The 17,911-nt window shown below is 39.4% G+C and overlaps 1 protein-coding gene across 1 annotated transcript; it reads left to right on the forward strand.

Annotated features, from left to right (window-relative positions):
• The first annotated feature begins 1,378 nt into the window (after positions 1–1,378).
• On the forward strand, positions 1,379–17,310 carry LOC126373713 (carboxypeptidase A1-like). The gene is made up of 14 exons (XM_050019947.1): positions 1,379–1,504; positions 1,948–2,108; positions 2,429–2,554; positions 3,297–3,393; positions 5,350–5,496; positions 10,351–10,499; positions 11,105–11,277; positions 12,526–12,685; positions 13,679–13,835; positions 14,794–14,954; positions 15,415–15,537; positions 16,065–16,170; positions 16,306–16,452; positions 17,041–17,310. Exons 1-14 carry the CDS (start codon positions 1,379–1,381, stop codon positions 17,308–17,310), a joined length of 2,103 nt encoding a protein of 700 aa, XP_049875904.1.
• Positions 17,311–17,911: the final 601 nt, after the last annotated feature.

A 17,911-nucleotide genomic window follows, 5' to 3' on the forward strand; every position in this document is an offset into this window, starting at 1 on the left:
CCACAGATCATATAATACATTATACGAACCAAATGCAAACTCATTTAAATTGATACCACACTAAATAGAGTAATATGCCAAGTGTTGACAAGTGGTTGACACTCATAAGTTTTTGTATAACATTTCTGTATAATAAAATCAAAAAAAATATGAAAAATATATTCTAATCAACAATAAATAACAAAAAAAAATCGAAAATTATATTTTATGTTTAAGAACGCTGTTATTATTAAAAGCTACTTTTAACATTTCATCAATACATTAGCGATTTTAATGCTCACAAAGTGGAGTTTAAACAGCAACAAAATCGAGTATGACCAAACCATTTCGTTAATGATCCATTAGGCTGGATTAAAAGCTATTTATTAAATATTTATATTATTTTGTGAGTTTATAGCGATATTAAATTACACAGTGTGTATGCGATGGTTATTGAAAGTCCGATGAAAACACATCAGCACATAGTTCCCGCGCACCCTCGGGATAACGATAAGTCACCTCACTCGCACAACATTAAATACTACATTCTCAACGAAAAGCCACAAGGGTACATATGTGATCAAGGCTGCATCCACGAGTATGAGCCAGAGAACATCGGCGCTGTTCAAGCACCGGAGTACCTGCCTAGAAGAAATATCTCCGAACCTATAAAACAATCAGTATCCAATTTTGAACCAAGAAAACGTTCTCCTGTGGAGTTACCCTTGCGACCTTTAGTACAAAATAGATCACCTACTTCACCGCAGAACTACGTTACTTCAGAACGCGTAAGGGAATCTGGCCAACAGCAGACGATAAAAGTATCGAGACCCATTAGACCTTTACTTGGCGCTGCATCTCCATTACCATCAGTCAATGAAAAATCGACATCACCAATGGTTACTCCAATGAGGCCGGTGTCTCCAGTAGCGTCGCCAAGATTTATTTCATCAGGGACATTGGCGTCTCCTTATAGGCAATCATCGTCTATGCCCTCGAAAACTTCAAGCAGACTTCAATCAAGGAAATCATCAAGCACAACCAAACAAGAATCATATCGGAGCTTTATGAAAACCAAAGAAAGTGAATTAGAAAATAAAATACCACAAATGATTCCAGAGAAATATGACAAGACCAAGGATGTTTGGTCAAGATTGTACCCATTCAAATCACCATGTTTAGGAGACAGGACTAGTGAGCTCGGTAAGTTGACCTCAGGTTGATTATGTACTCGGAGACTTGAACAAGATCAATGATCAATGGTCGTGGCATCTGGCTCCATATTCTTCGGTATGATGATGGGGGTTGTAATGTCAAAGACTGGCGCTATCACAGGTATTAGAAAGGATACACGTCTACGTAAAGGTGCCCGTTTGTTTCAGACAAAAGGTGCCCGAGGATGGACTGGCAGAGTTACCACCGCCTCAGTGTGATCCATGACTTCATGGATGATCTGGAGCACACCCTCCCTTCCCTGTGCACAGTCGGGATCATCGGCCAATCTATTGAAAACAGACCGATAAAGGTTTGATTAATACTCGCTATACGTAAACCGTTTTAAAATACTACGTACACACATAAACTCATGCCTATTTCTCACAAAGCTAAACAGAGACTATGGAAAAAAATACTATATTGAAAATTTACTTCTATAAAAATAAGTCCATAGTGCAGCAGCGTGGTGGAGTAAGCATTATACAGTCGACAGTTGATTGATGGGAGGCCTATTGTAAATAGGCTGTTTATGTTACGTTAAAAATAAGCCCAGAAAGCCATTTTCTAATGCCTATCATTTAAATATTGCACTTCCAATAGTTTTATTGCGCCATTTATTCCGGCCTATGGCGTGGTTTCACTTTTTAAATTTAGTCTTCTACACTTCCAATCTTAAACATTCTCTGGAAATTACACTGAAGATTTTTCGTATGTCTTAGAATCACTTCAAAACCTGTATAAAATATGCTTCAGCTGCTGAAGATCTCCAACGGCAACGCGAACAACGCCGCGGTGTGGATGGACGCGGGCATTCATGCGCGAGAGTGGATCGGACCCGCTGTCAACACTTATGTTGCCAACTACATCGCGAGGAACTTTGACAAACTACCGCCCAGCTGCACTAATAAAGACTGGTAAGTAGCTACTTTATTTTTCTTTTAATCCTTATCCCTGGGATGCAGAATTCAGATATACTTCCGAGAGAGGAGGGTCTCGACCTTTTGCGGGTTTAGTAATAATCAACCTTATGAAAACGGTGGCGAGTAATATTTTGGCAACCTGATTGGTTTCAATGGTCAAAAACTTACTGATTATTAAACACTGAAAAAAAATTGAAATATTGCTTTAAGGGTTCCGAAAATTAGAAGGATCAGTCTGTTATCCGTCTGTCCGTATGTATACTAACAATATTACTAAACTAATAAAATTTATTCCTTCACCACCACCTGTCCAGGTATTTCGTACCAGTGGTGAACCCAGACGGATACGAATACTCGCATACCAACAACCGGATGTGGCGCAAGAACCGCGCCTGGGTTGACGGCAAGTGTTGCGGAGTCGACCTCAACAGGAACTTCAGGTTCTATATCTTTTATTTTACTTCTACTGTATCCCAATTCAGGGTAGTCAGAGGTACATCTATTGCAAGATGAACTAAGTACCCACGCCTCACCGAGCTTTCTGTTAGACCAACGTGATTGTGGTAACCCATATCGCCGTCTTTTCAAGCCGTCAAGCCGTGTTAGTGCTGAAATCTTATTGTTCCATCAGGTGTTAATCAGATAATTTCTTGGTGATAATTTCTGCTCGATTTTAGGGTATGATGCACTTACTGCTGATAATACTTAACAACATGTACTTATTGTACATTTATGAATCTTCTGTATTTCAGTCAAGTACTTAATGACATATGCGGCAAATCTACAATAAATCACATGATAAAAAACTTTTATACTGGACTAGGAGCTACTTAATACATATAAAACATTGAACGCATTTAGCTTCTTACTTTTCCGGGCATGTCGTAAAAACCGAAATAGATATTTTGTTACTTCCGACATGATGTACCATTGCATGGTGATCCTCTATTCATACAGTTTATCAATCCGAGGACTACGTTTCAAAAGTGCCCAAAAGCTCTGTCCACCCTAATGGTATTATTTTTCATTAAATACTTATTTGTAGCAATAGAGACTTGCACAGGACCGAAAATGATGGCGTGAAAGAGAGGAGGCTTATACCCAGCAATGGGTGGATACAGGCTGAGTAGATAGATATATGTATAGACTTATTTGTAGGTTTATAATTGATTTTCTTTTCAGTCTCGGTTGGGGCGGCAGAGGGTCATCCAATGATCCGCATCACAGCTTCTATCGAGGAACTGAACCGTTCTCTGAACCAGAATCCGCTGCACTTAAAGTAAGAATACCACATCTAAGCAACTACGAATATTTGACCTCTATACAGTCGCCGTAAGCACAGTTTTGAAAAATACATTCTGATGTAGGTAATTTTCTTCAACAAAACCTTGATTTCTTTTAATAAGGTACTTAATTCCATTCCTGGTAATCGAGACAATATATTTTTACATGGATTGAAACTAGCTAGATGCGGTGTTATATTGAGTTATAGAGTGAGAAACAATGTGATAAAGAGAGATGTGGTGTAAAAGACGATATAGTGACTTTAAGATTGAGAAGGGAATGTTAAGTTAGTTTGGACACATAGAGTTAATGAAGGATTATAAGATTACGAAAGCAGTATATAAAGCGAAGGTTGGTGGTAGCGCTGGCACAGGAAAACTTAGAAAGACGTACATTGACCAAATTGGAGATGTCCTTAGATAAGGTTCAGGAAGATCTACTCTGAACCAGCGTGCGTATATGAAACGATTAATGAATGTGGAGGAAGCAAGAGAAGAGTGTCAGGATTGAAGCAAATGGAGATCGAAGAATACCGTAGTCTCTGCTTACGCCGGTGGGAAATAGGTGTGAGTGTATGTACTTATGTATGAAACTAGCTTGTCTATTGCGAGGTTTCGTTAACAAAAATCACCCTCCGCATGTGAGTTTTCAAAAAGGTCCTTACCTAGTTTTATCTATCAGGCGACGATACGTATCTATTTATTTATGTGTCTACTCTTAAGTTCGGTTTACTTACGATTGAAGGAGCCCGGGTGAGAGACTTCAGCGCTCCCCATTTGTCCGGAAAATCTACAATAAGTCACGTCAAAAATAAATAAATTGAAGGAGCTGACGTTCAACAGACAAAACTGACAATGACTTTTCTAAACAAAATATATCGCATGCATCCCTTTGGGAACCCTCAGACTCTCAACGCTCCCCATCTGTCCAACCAAGTAGTTAATGCCATCTGCGGCAAACCTACAATATGTTACGTCAAAAAAGAAACGTACCTACACCACTAAACGCAAAACAAGCGTAAGCAGTAAGTGACGCGTAGGTAGAGAGGAAAGGCTTATTACTATACCAAATACACATTGACGTTATCGTGCGCATCTCTGTGTGTGACATCTGATGCTCATACGATTGAAGTCTAAAGTAAGGCCGAGAGGCGGAGGGGTTGAGGTAAACCTAGCCCGGTGGGGAGCGGAGAGTTGCCATTCTATACGTAGTATTATTCCTTATCCTACGCCCATAGGCTTTCACTGTATGTCAATAAAATGGAGCTCCATTTGGCTGTAATATGCCGTTGATGCGGCGATCGTGTCATTGCAGGTCCTCACAGAGATTACACAGCAAACAGGATTTAGTCGTAAATCAACTTCGCTGCAACGATTTTATATCATTCTGTTACATTAATTAATTTGCTATTTACAGCTTTAATTAAGGCGGCAATGCTTGCAGTGTACGTGCGTAGTTTGATGTGATGACGTCATGATTGCATGCTGTTGTGTTATTTAAGAACGTTAGGGCCCTGTGCCCTGTGCCGATTTTTCTCCGCTATTTTGCCTCGGTTGTACAAGTTGTGAGAAGCAGTAGTTACTACTACAAAAATCGCGCCCTCCGTGGTCCGGTTGTTGAGCGTCGGGCTCACGATCCGGAGGTCCCGGGTTCGAATCCCGGTGGGGAAATATGACAAACATCACTTTGTGATCCCTAGTTTGGTTAGGACATTACAGGCTGATCAACTGATTGTCCAAAAGTAAGATGATCCGTGCTTCGGAAGGCACGTTAAGCCGTTGGTCCCGGTTACTACTTACTCAGCCTGTAATGTCCTAACCAAACTAGGGATCACAAAGTGATTTTTGTGACATGTCCCCACCGGGATTCGAACCCAGGGTCTCCGGATTGTGAAACTAACGGGTCAACCACTGGACCACGGAGGCCGTTAATAATCTTATTTTCTTCTCAGACGGTCCTGTTAGACGCCAGGCTACCGTTCAAGGTGTACATAACGCTGCACGCCTTTGGGGAAGTGATAATATTCCCCTTCGCCTGCAGTGAGGACCTGTGTCCAGATTACATACGACTGCTCAATGGCGCTGCTGCTATGTCCAGGGTATGTCTTCCCTCAATCAGCCCTTATCGCTATCGACCCACTAGGGTCGATTAATTCTTTCAAATATTATTCCTCTCAGACGCCCTGAGCCGAAGTTCGCGCCCTCAAGCTTGTTGCCTTAAATTTTGTACCGGGTGAGAGCCCTCAGCGCTCCCCAGTTGTCCGGCCAAGTAGTTAATTCCATCTGCGGCGAAAAAAATGATAAAACCATATTTACCACCATACATACATACTTGCTTTAATTATTGGACGTGACCTAATTCCGTAGTCTCTGCTTACCCCGGTGAGAAATGGGCGTGAGTTTATGTATGTAAGTAATACTTAATAAAAGAAAAATATGTTATACATAAATAATAGACACAGCGAAAGTTATCTACTCGGAGAAAACTCGTATGGTTATTGGTTGAAATCCTCGCTATATAATACAGTTGAATCGAAGTCGTATTAGAAATTATTTATAAAAATAAATATGTACTTATACATGTCTTTATACGTTAAACCCTTAGTAAATAGGTGTTTAAAATATAAATGCGTCATTTCTATGTTATACTTACTCGAGAAATCATAAAATTTCCTTAACTTTTACGTCATATCATATTTTAAAAGCGTTACAATAATATGAATCATCGCTAATTATTCAAAGAATTTTAACCATTGACTTCTTTCTCAACGTTCTGTTATCGCTTTCTGATAATGATAAATCACGAACTTTTAGGGTTTCGTTTAAACAGGTAGAATCTTTAACAGGTTAACAGGTTAAAGATATAACTTAAAATTTTAACTTGGCTTTGTCAATAATCGAAATGTAATAACAGTTTGATTTTAATAATATTATTCAAAGTACGTTGTCATCTATACAACTATACAACTGCGACCAATTAGAATACATAACTTCTCTTTATTGCCCTCCTGACGTGCGGACGACGCAAAGTGACTGGGAACAGATCTTTTCACTCACGAAAACTGGAACTTTAATCTTAGGTGATTTTAACGCGCACCACTCGAATTGGTCTAATTTGGCAAATTCAAGAGGCAATCAGGTGTTTGATGCCTTATTGGATTGTCCATATGTAACATTAAACGACGGTACATACACTCGAATTAAGTTAGTAAATGGTATAGTGCAAAAGTCAGCCCCTGATATATCATTGGCTTCGTCAGATATAGCTTTACTTTTTAGTTGGACGGTTTTAAATGAGAACCTGAATAGTGATCACTTAATGGTCAAATTATCGTCCAATACCCGACAAAGTCAGGAGAAGTTTTACAGCAGAAACTATAAACTAGCAGACTGGAATGCTTATGAGAATTTATTAGACAACTTGTTTAGATATTATATTTGGCCATGTGATCTCCAGTCAGCGTACGACGTGTTTGAAGATTTTATTAATATAGCCGCCGATTTATACATTCCAAACATTAGGATTTGCGGGGATCCCAGTAGCAAGTTTACGCCAAGATCTTACTGGAATGCCGAGTTATCCAAATGTGTAGCTGAACGTAGGTTAGCTTTAGCAAAGTTTAGAAGAAACCCGATCCCTAATAACCTGCATATCCTAAAACAAAAGATTAGTTCTGCTCAAAATGCAATACGTAAAGCGGTAGGAGCATCATGGCGTTATTTCTGCTCCTCATTAGATGAAATGTGCTCGCAGAACGAAATGTGGCGTAAAATGCAGTGGTATAAAGGCTACAAGAGAACCAAAACTCACATCGAGCCGAACAGAGCTGAAGAATTATTACAAAGTATTACTCCTGATTTTGTCGTACCTAATGTTCCAAATTTTCACAGCTCCAATCACAAGCTAGATAAACTAATTACTATACACGAGTTAAACACCTGTATAAAATCTAAGGATACGTCACCTGGCTTAGATAAGATATCATACTCCATGATCTATCATCTTCCGCGTAGTGCGAAAAGAGTACTTGTGCTATTATATAATAGATTTCTCTGTACAGGGTTTGTACCTAAACAGTGGAGGAACATTGCTGTCGTGCCAATACCTAAACCAGGACGAGACCCACGTTCACAGTCATCCCTAAGGCCTATTTCTATGATCTCATGTCTTTGTAAAGTTTTTCACAACATTATAAAAATTAGACTAGAATGGTTCATTGAAAAAAATAACATATTATCACAGCATACAACCGGGTTCAGGAAATGTCATTCCACTTTAGATAATCTCTCTAGTTTAGTGACTCAAATACAGATTGGTTTTGCTGAAAAACTCCCAACCATAGCGTGTTTCATAGATATAGATAACGCATACAACAATGTAGACGTTTCAAGTTTGGTGGGCATCATGGATGATCTGGGTGTGGGTGGGACGTTGTGTTTATACTTATGGAACTATCTTAAAGAAAGACATCTCAAGATACAGGTTGATGGCAAAACGTTAACGTGTCGAAATACAGGTCGCGGTTTGGCACAAGGTGACCCCTTATCGCCGCTTCTTTTTAACATAGTGACGTCGCAAATATGCAGGATTCAGGGTCAAGTTTCTGTGTCGCAATACGCGGACGATTTTGTATTATTCTCTAAATGTCTAAATCTTAAGGACACCACTGTAAATCTACAAAAAGCACTGGATACAACTTGTGCCATTCTTTTGAAGTTAGGATTAGAGATCTCGCCATCGAAAAGTAAGATATGTGTATTCAAAACCGGTTTTAAAAATATAAACATAACTTTAAATATCAATGGTTATACTTTACAGAGTGTAGATTGCTTCAAATACCTAGGCGTGTGGTTAGATAGATCATTAAGGTGGACCAAACATATTAACGAGTTAAAAGATAAAACCAATAAATACTTAAACATTTTAAAAGTATTGGTGGGACCGGATTGGGGCATTCATCCTTCGCATCTGCGACGATTGTATATTTCTATTATACGTAGTAGGTTAGATTATGCATGCTTTTTATTCGATAATTGCTGTAAGTCACATCTTTCCAAATTGGACCGGGTTCAAAACCAGTGCTTGCGCCTTATAGGTGGCTACATAAGATCTACAGCCATACACGTCATGGAGTGTGATTTACACATTCAGCCTTTACACATACGAAGATATTTCCTTGGTTGTAAGTATTGGCTTAAAATAAATTCATGGAGGGATAAAGAAATTACATTACATGTAGATAAATTGGAAAATATATGTAACAATAACAATATATACTGGAGAAATAAGAAACTACCACGTTTGGTCATTATTCATAAATTCTTAAAGGATAAGCCGATGCACTCATGTAAACAATTAGAGATGTATACTTTCGATGTGTGGGTTAGCAAGATGGATGTAAGTAGCAACATTAAACCGGTTATTGAGGGAATCAAAGAACGTAAACAAAATTATAGCACTACACAGTTAAAAGTCATTTGTGAGAATATGTTACAGTTAAGGTACAATAATTACTATAAGATTTTTACGGATGGATCTAAGGACGGAGACGGAACTGGGGCAGCCTTTTTTGATCCACAGGCGGGTAGCGGTTTGAAGTTCAATGTAAGCGCCGATGTATCAATTATGTATGCGGAACTGATTGCTATCGCAGAGGCACTATCATATATAATGTCGCTCGACGGTAACCAATTTGTTATCTTAACTGATTCGAGAAGCGCGTTACAACATGTGGCTCGGTGTACCTCGAATGGTCGAGGAACACCGATAGCCTACGCTGTCCTTGGATCCATCTGGGAATGTAGGAAAAGAGGCATAAATATTGTTTTGCAATGGATACCTTCTCATTGTGGTCTACTAGGAAACGAAAAAGTTGATAAACTCGCGAATGAAGCACGTACTCACGGGGTTTCATACCAAGTCATGCCTTATTTTTCGGATCTTCTACCGCTTGCTAAAGCACAATGCGCAAAAATATGGAATGAATATTTTGACTTGAGGTCGTTATCAAAAGGCATCTGGTTCAAAACAATACAGCCCAACGTCTCCAAATATCCGTGGTTTGGGGGGACCAATATGAGTAGAAGAGACATTGTAACATCTCACAGGCTTCGCTCAGGACACATTCCTTTGAATAAGTTTGGACATTTAATGGGTAAAGTGGCTTCACCACTGTGCTCAGAGTGTGGCGTCATAGAAGATGTTGAACACGTGATGAAGGAGTGTGTGCGAAACGAGTCCGAGAGATACAATTATATTAGCAAATTTGGTATAGGAATTAACGAGGTGGGTTGGGCTAACAGCGTTTTGGCCTATCCTACTTCTGAAAAAGCAAAAGCTTTATATAAAATGGTTAACTGTGCTTTAAGAAGAAGATAACTTGTTGTTTATGTACACACACTCATTTGTACTGAGTCTTTCATCGGGGGTGGCATTATCAGTCCCTGATAAAACCCTCTGTAATAATAAAAAGATTTAAAAAAAAAAAAATCTATTTATGCAACATTTAGGGTGGTATTAATAAACGAATCTCAGCTGAGACTGCCCTCAAGATCATGCTCAAGTCTCTGTTTTTATATGAAAACTGTCACATTGAGATGATCTTGAGGGCAGTCTCAAAACTGAGATTAGTTTATTAATAGCACCCTTCATCATCATCATAAATTTAAATATTACAATGGTTTTTTAGTACATTTGTTTCGTCATAATAAACGTCTTCTAAATAACGAAAACCCACACTTCACAAAAGTACAATTTTGTCTGTGACATCTTAAGCCAGACAGATTGACCGATTTTCACGATTTTCCGTATATTCACGATTTACGATTGATTAGACCCAGTTAATAGAGCTGCGATCTGGCAGCATAACATCTGCGGACCCAATAATATGTAATAAATCAGTTAAAAATGATAACCTGCGGAACCTCACCTTATTATTTACCCCCGTCCTCAGGCAATATACCAGACGAACGGCAACACATATAAGGTGGGCATATCTAAGGACGTGATGTACCGCGCGTCAGGCACCAGCAACGACTGGTGCTACGGAGAGGTCGGCATCCCTTACTGCTACCTCATCGAACTGAGGAGCAAGAAACATAGGTAGGTAACTAGAGTTTACTAAACTAGAGTTTACTACCTGTATTAATATTTCCTGTCGAGTATTGAATGCTGAGGTAAAACCTCGGTAAAACGGTAAGTTACATCAAAAAGTGCTTCGTATTCGTAAATAGCCGGCCATTCTTATTCTGCTCATGTGTACACACGGCTTAAGTTACACCCCATTCGCTATAAGTGGCGGCCTGTGTGGTCCAGTCATTGAGCGTTGGGCTCATAATCCGGATCCCGGGTTCGAATCCCGGCGGAGACATATTACAAGAATTACTTTGTGAACCCTAGTTTGGTTAGGACTGATTGTCCGGAAGTAAGATGATCAGTCGCTCAGAAGACACGTTAAGCCGTTGGTTACTTTGTACAAATGCTGATGTGTAGAGGCGTCTCACTAATAACCCTAACACCAGGGTTGAAGAGGTTGAATGCACCTCACAAGCCACACGACAGAAGAAAAGACTAGCAAGAACAATTAGCTCGGTATTTTTGTCTAAATTAGCGAATGCTTCCCGATGCAAATATTCAATAAATCACGACAAAAAGCTACTTCATTACTATTTCTAAGCAAGGTGTATTAAATTTTGTGAATATTATAGATTCAAGTTACCGCAAGATGAAATCGAGGACACTGGCAATGAAATACTGAACTGTGTCATTGCTTTGATGGACTTTGTGGACAAATATCCCCTCGAACAGAGCTCTGGAGACTGCAAACGACGAAAGGCGAAAATAAGGTACGACATCAATATACGAACTATTTACTTTAAAAGTCAGATTTCATATTAAAATATTTTTTGTGACGCTTTAAGTCAAAACGCTTTTAGAAAAAATATCTGTCAAAAAACTGCCAAACCTGAACCTCAAAATTTCTGGTGACAAACCAAAATATTACCAAAAACATTATTTATTATTAATTTTGTAAAATTTTACATTAAATCCGTCAAAGTGGCACCGCCTAACCCAAAAACACAAGTATGGGAAGTAAGACTTATTAGGGAAGGTCAAAGATATTTCGTAAAATCTCTGGACACAGTGGGAGGTGTGTACTTGTAAATAGGGCCTCAGGGGGAGAAAGGGGGTACTTAATGAGACACTGGAAACTAATACACTTTTACTACTACAACATGGTTAGATTTAGGACCCCAGGTCCCAAGGAAGACCAGCGATTGACAACGCCTGACGATGTTTTTGGCGGAATCTTGTTGTTTGCGATACAGTTAGCGCGAGCGATAAAGCGATGTAGCTGTACGTGTTGTTTTTATATTCTTTTTTTTTTTTCGTAAATTCAGTGGGATCAAAAGTCATGTAATCTTGAAAAACTACGTAGATAGACATCGCACGGCTATTAGTCGAAGCCCTCTATTTAATACGCGCCGCGCGACACGATGGCCGTGCTGCGAGGGCAGTAGTTAATGTAGTGCAGTGTTCCAACAAAATTTAAGTTTCCACAACCCTTGATATATGTTTTTTAAAAATATATTAACGCATATCGCAATGAGAAATTATGATAGTTCTGTTGGGAGAACGCGTAACTTAAAGTCACAGATTCAAATCCCGAATCGAGCTCTAAACCGCTTAATTCTAATTTATGAGTTTGAAGTCATGTTTGAATCATAGATACCCGATATTACGTTAATTCCAGTATTTGTGCCTGATTATTGGTAACAGGCTCCTATTATATGCAATGAACGCCTTGGTTCTGTAGAACACATTTATACCTCTTAGATTGTGCTTTGAAACGATGGTCTCGTATGGGCTCCATTATTATCAATTTTTTACCGGGTGAAAAGTTTTCTTCCAAAGAAGATTTCTCCCAGGCATTTTTTATGTGACTTATTGTTGACTTGCCACGTTCCTATGGCATTCACTACTTGTCCCGAGTCTTCCAAACATACTAAAAAAAACTTATCCTTGGATGTCCACCAATCCGCATTTCCCTTCCGGTAGATTCATGAGGTATGTGCCAGGAGTAAGGCGTATGTAGGCTGTTTATGTTATGATTACGGTTGTGTTGCAGCTGTGAACATATGGCGCGAGGACCCTAGCACGATGGAAGTGCTCGTGGAGGGCAACCGGGCCGCGCAGATAGCTGGCATGCTCCACGAGCGAGAGATTCCCTACTCTGTGGCAGTCAGCGACGTGGAAGCCATGCTGGACCTCGAGGCCGGCGCCGGGGTGTCCAAACACCGGAAACACACGTGTAGTGAGTAAATTCATAAATAAACCATAAACTTCGTTAGGGAATTGGGAAGGCGGTTACGTTCGTACCGCGCCGATTCGTACCTAGTGCAGCACATTTCGCTGGCAATCCAGCGCGGAAACGCCGCCAGCGTAATGAGCGTTTTCCCACCGAGTGCGATTCGGAGCTGTCTTTTTGACTATTCATATATTAAAGATATCTCTATTCAGGAAATAACATAGTTAACTTAGGGTCGTCAATTTTTTACATAAAGAACGTCTCATCCGCCTAAAACTACTGCAGCTTCTCACAACCTGTATAGACTAAGAAAAGTAACTGCAAGAAATACCTCGGCATAGGGCTGACGAAATAGACATTCTTAAAAAATATAGTTACATGATAGATGGCATGCTTCCCGAGCGAAATATTTTCTACTCTGTGGCTCTCAGGCCAGTGATATGTGACTATCATTAGCAATCACTAAAACATAACTTGTAAATATTTTATAACGAATACTTAGTTAATTTCATGCAAAATATGAAAACACCATTACTTAATTGATTACCCCTTTGAATTATTAAGTAATATTATGTAAGTACTTACTTAGTATGACTTAATGAGTTATCGAGAATCTTTTCTGATAACATGTTGGTTAATTAATTTTATTTTTACAATTCATTTATACTAATCGCTGTTTTAATTATCAGACTACGAATATAAAGTCACAAACACAATTAATTTCTGTCTTTTGTCAATCGACTTTCATCGATCACTCTCTGGTCTAGTTTAAAAAAAAACTAACTGGCAATTTACTTTTCTAACTTTATTTCGCGCGTGACTGCTTAGTCCGTGGTTCAAAGTGTTTGACCACAAATAAATTGAATTAAAAAACCGAGTGTAAAAAGTGAAATTCTTCTGTCGTGAATTAAGTGTCGATGACTGACCTCACTAACTGAAGAAAGTGTAATTACTCGGAGAGCTTGTGAAGTAGAGTGACCATGATTCCAGAAAACTGCACGACTATGGACTGGTCCAACTACCACAGGCTGGACACGGTGTACAAGTTTATGGACAATATCGCCAAAGAGTTCCCGTACCTGTGCACTCTCTACACCATCGGCAGGTCAATCGAGGGCCGGAGATTAATTGTAAGTAATGTATTTTTATTTTGCTACATTATTCTGTTTCACCTCAATCTGTATTAACCAAATGCTCGGTCAATAATGATTCAAATCCATAATTCTTTACTGCCGTTCCCTTTTGGGGAGTTAAAAAGCAATTCATCTAAAAAAGCATTTATTTTTTATGTTATGAGTGTCGAAGTGATGAAACCAATTTTGCTATTCCACATTTATTTTGTTGACATTGCGCACTAACTCCCCAGGTGAGTTAAAAAGGCCACATCGAAGCAATTCTTTTAAAAATGCAATATTGCTATTTGACATTTGTTTGCATTGCGCACTTACTTTGATAGTTCCTAACTATTGTATATTTTCTTCAACCATTTGGGTTGTGAGGTGGATGACCAATGGGTTATTATCGAGCCGCCAAAGGCACACCAGCTGTAAAAAATAAGCGGGACCAACAGCTAAGCACGCCCGTAGCATGGTTCAGCTTACTTTCGGACAACCGGGTGATCAGCCGATAATGTCCTACTAATAGCTCAAAATCCGGGGAACTTCGGATCATGAGCCCAATGCTCAACCATTGGGCCACAGAGGTCTTTTGTCGGTCGACTATTGTATACGAGATGAAATAAAATATTCAATAGTTCATCACTAATTTAAGAACCACGCTCTTGTCAGTGTAGCATTCTCCATTCTTGTCAATCAAAAGCCAATTCCTTCACTTCCTTATATGACACGTCGTTCACCTTCTCTTTGATCTGTTCCATGTAAGCTCTTCTTGGTCTTCCCCTTCCTCTTTTTCCTTGTAGCTTTCCTTGTATGATGTTTTTTAATAAATTCGTCGTGTCTTATTAAGTGTCCATCATCTTACCTCTTCTGTCCTCCATAACTCTCAATATTCAAAAGATGCCTTAACAAAATATTTATCGCAACTGGTGGGGTAAGTACTTCTGCAACATAATTTACCATTGATCCACAGATGATGAAAATATCGAACGGTAACTGCGGCAACGCTGGCGTGTGGATTGACGGCGCCATACACCCTCGCGAGTGGGTCAGCACTGCCGTGGTTACCTTCCTGATTGACAGGCTGGTCCGCACGTTCCACGAGCAGCCTGACTGCATCACTAATAAGGACTGGTGAGTTTGTGCCGAAGAAGGCATGATCCGTGCGAATAACTACTACATCTTGCGTCAGAAGACATGTATAACAGCGAGGTGACATACTTCGTATATGTGGTATAAGAAAGAGGCTGAATGGGTGTGACCACTTTGGCATGTAGATTGACGGTGTCAATCACTCTTGAGGGTAGATCAGTACTGCTGCTGGAAGTCACTTTCCTTATTGATAGGCTGGACCGCACCTTTCAGCAGTCTGACTGCACAACTAACAAAGACTGTTGAGTTGGCTTCTTCGTGCGTAAGAAGGTATAATCCGTGCGAATCAAGTACATAACTCGTGGCAGAAGAGTTGTGTGTTGGTCCGCACCTTCCATGAGCAGCTTGGCTGACAAGGACTGGTGTTGTCTACTGATTTTTGTAGCACTGTCCAACCCATTAGGGATTACGAGCATGAATGTATATGCATTGTTTGTTTCAGGTACATCCTTCCAGTGCTGAACCCAGACGGCTACGAGTACACTCATACGCACGATAGAATGTGGCGCAAGAACAGGGCGCATTACGGCGAATGCGTCGGAGTCGATCTCAATAGGAACTTTAGGTAATGTAAATTAATTGAAGGTTTAGCCAAGTTGCAATATCGTTTCGGTCGCGCAACCACGCCCTGAGCCGAGGTTCACGCCCAACTGGCACCCTCAGGCCTGTTGTCTTATATTTTGCACCGGGTGAGAGCCCTCAGCGCTCCCCATTTGTCCGGCCAAGTAGTTAATGCCATCCGCAGAAAATCTACAATAAGTTACGTCAAAAAAATTCCAAATATAACTGCCGCTAACAGCACTCATAAAGCGACCTTCTCCACAGTGCGATTTGATGTCGGATTGATCTGCGATATCCTCATATCCATCAAGATTGCCATTATTGGACCACATGTAACCAAAAGTTGTGTAGGATTCATTATTCATACAAATTCTATAAGTAGACATGTTTCATGAATCTTGATTGTTATCACAATTTTTCGATATTGAACGAATCGCGTCGCGCGCGGTGTGAGGGTGGTCGACAACTATATGTATAAGTATTTGAACAAATTTAATTTCTTGAATATTTATTAAAGAATTAATTTTGCAGCTATGGTTGGGGTGAGAACGGCGAAGAGGGATCCTCGGAAGACCCTGGAAACATCTTCTACAGAGGGCCGGAGCCATTCTCGGAGCCAGAGACCACTGCAGTGAGGGTAAGGAATTAAGGCAATTGTTTTTGCCATATTTAAAACTGAATCTCGTATCGACCCGTTTAAAATAGTGTAGTGTATAAAGTGCGTGAATCAATAAAAGTGACTAAATAATTTCCTTTCTTCTTTACTCTACAGAATACGATCATAAACGCAGACACCACATTCAAGGTGTTCCTGTCGTTTCACAGCTACGGTGAAGTCATCATCTTTCCATGGGGCTACACCAGCGAACCCTGTCCTGATTATGTTGAGCTGCTCGAAGGTGGCACAGCCATGGCTAAGGTATTTTTTTACTAATTACGCCCGATATATCTTTAAAACTTGACATATCGGTCTGTCAAAATTTTCTGGAGGATAACGCTAGGGCGATAATGTTGATAGCTTCTTCTCTCGAGTAACCTTTCTCGTGTGGGTTGTGAAGTCAATGACAGATCTAATCTACTCTGGTGTCAGGGTTGGTATAGAGCCGTCAAAAGAACCTGACATAACTCATTAATAATAATAATAATAATAAAAACACTTTATTGCACACAAATTCACAAAACATTTACAGGGTAAACTTATTCTAAGGTGGGCAAAGGCGATAGGCTCATTGTGATAGCTGTTCTCCCATTTCTCTATTATTATAATAGTTTATAAAAAAACAAGGGTTATCAAGATTATAATAATATGATGATTCTTCTAGACGAAGGAGATACTTTCTTCTATTTTATTCTTATAATCATTTAATTTATCTATAAGGCTATACTCAAGTGATCCCCTTTTTATTAATTCATACTTTCAGCCACGAAGGTAAAGTTATTGCGATGAATGTAAGTAACAAACAGTGTAATGACACCTCGATTTCTGAAAACATGGTTCTCTTTCCAGGGTATTTACGAAACTCATGGACACACTTACAAGGTGGGCAGCACAAAGGACCTGATGTACTACGCAGCTGGCACCAGCGTCGATTGGAGCTATGGATCCGCCAACATACCATTTTCCTATATGGTGGAACTCAGGAGCAAGAAACACAGGTTCCTCCTCCCTAAGGAGGAAATCATCTACACAGCAAGAGAAGTCTGGAACGGAGTCACGAGACTTATGGACTTCGTCGACAGACGCGATAAAGGCACCAGTACCCCAACCCGACGATGAAACAAAATTCAAAGTAAAACATAAGCAATTAAATAACTAAACTTACATGTAAAATAAAACAAAAAAAAAAACAAATCACTTATTTGTAATGTAATTTACAAGTTTATAATATTTATTTGTGATTTTTATGTAATCATGAAAATATTTCTTTTAGTGCGGCAATACACGGCAGGTTATTTTAGGGTCCCGGATCTAAGCACGCGTTTCTACTATGGAAAGGCATTCGTGCCATAGGAACATTTAATAATAATAATTGAAAAACCTGACGTGTATTCGCACTTTATTCGTATATAATATACGTTTAATAACCCATATACGTATATCGTTGTTTATTTAGTCTTTCCTATTTGGTTTTTTGCTGTTATGAGTAAAGGTATTTTCAAAATTAAAGACAACACACGTTTAAAAATTCGATAACTTTATTTACAGACTTTGCATTATCTTATAATACAGTCAACAATTCTTTAAACATTACGATTTGAAATTCACATTCATTTATCTAACGTAAAAACACCTATTGACAATAAATCACTATGCTATTGAATTCGTATCCAACTTAAGACGAGTACTACCAAGTTGTCCATATCAACGTCATATTCAC

This window comes from Pectinophora gossypiella, chromosome 16 (assembly GCF_024362695.1).
Source record: "Pectinophora gossypiella chromosome 16, ilPecGoss1.1, whole genome shotgun sequence".
Classification (NCBI taxonomy): domain Eukaryota; kingdom Metazoa; phylum Arthropoda; class Insecta; order Lepidoptera; family Gelechiidae; genus Pectinophora; species Pectinophora gossypiella.

Excerpts from the sequence above, each read along its gene's own strand:
- LOC126373713 (XM_050019947.1), top strand. The coding sequence starts at position 1,379 with ATGGACTGGCAGAGTTACCACCGCCTCAGTGTGATCCATGACTTCATG. Across the intron at positions 3,394-5,349 it reads CAGAATCCGCTGCACTTAAA|ACGGTCCTGTTAGACGCCAG; the intron begins GTAAGAATACCA and ends TTTTCTTCTCAG. Across the intron at positions 16,453-17,040 it reads GTGGCACAGCCATGGCTAAG|GGTATTTACGAAACTCATGG; the intron begins GTATTTTTTTAC and ends TTCTCTTTCCAG.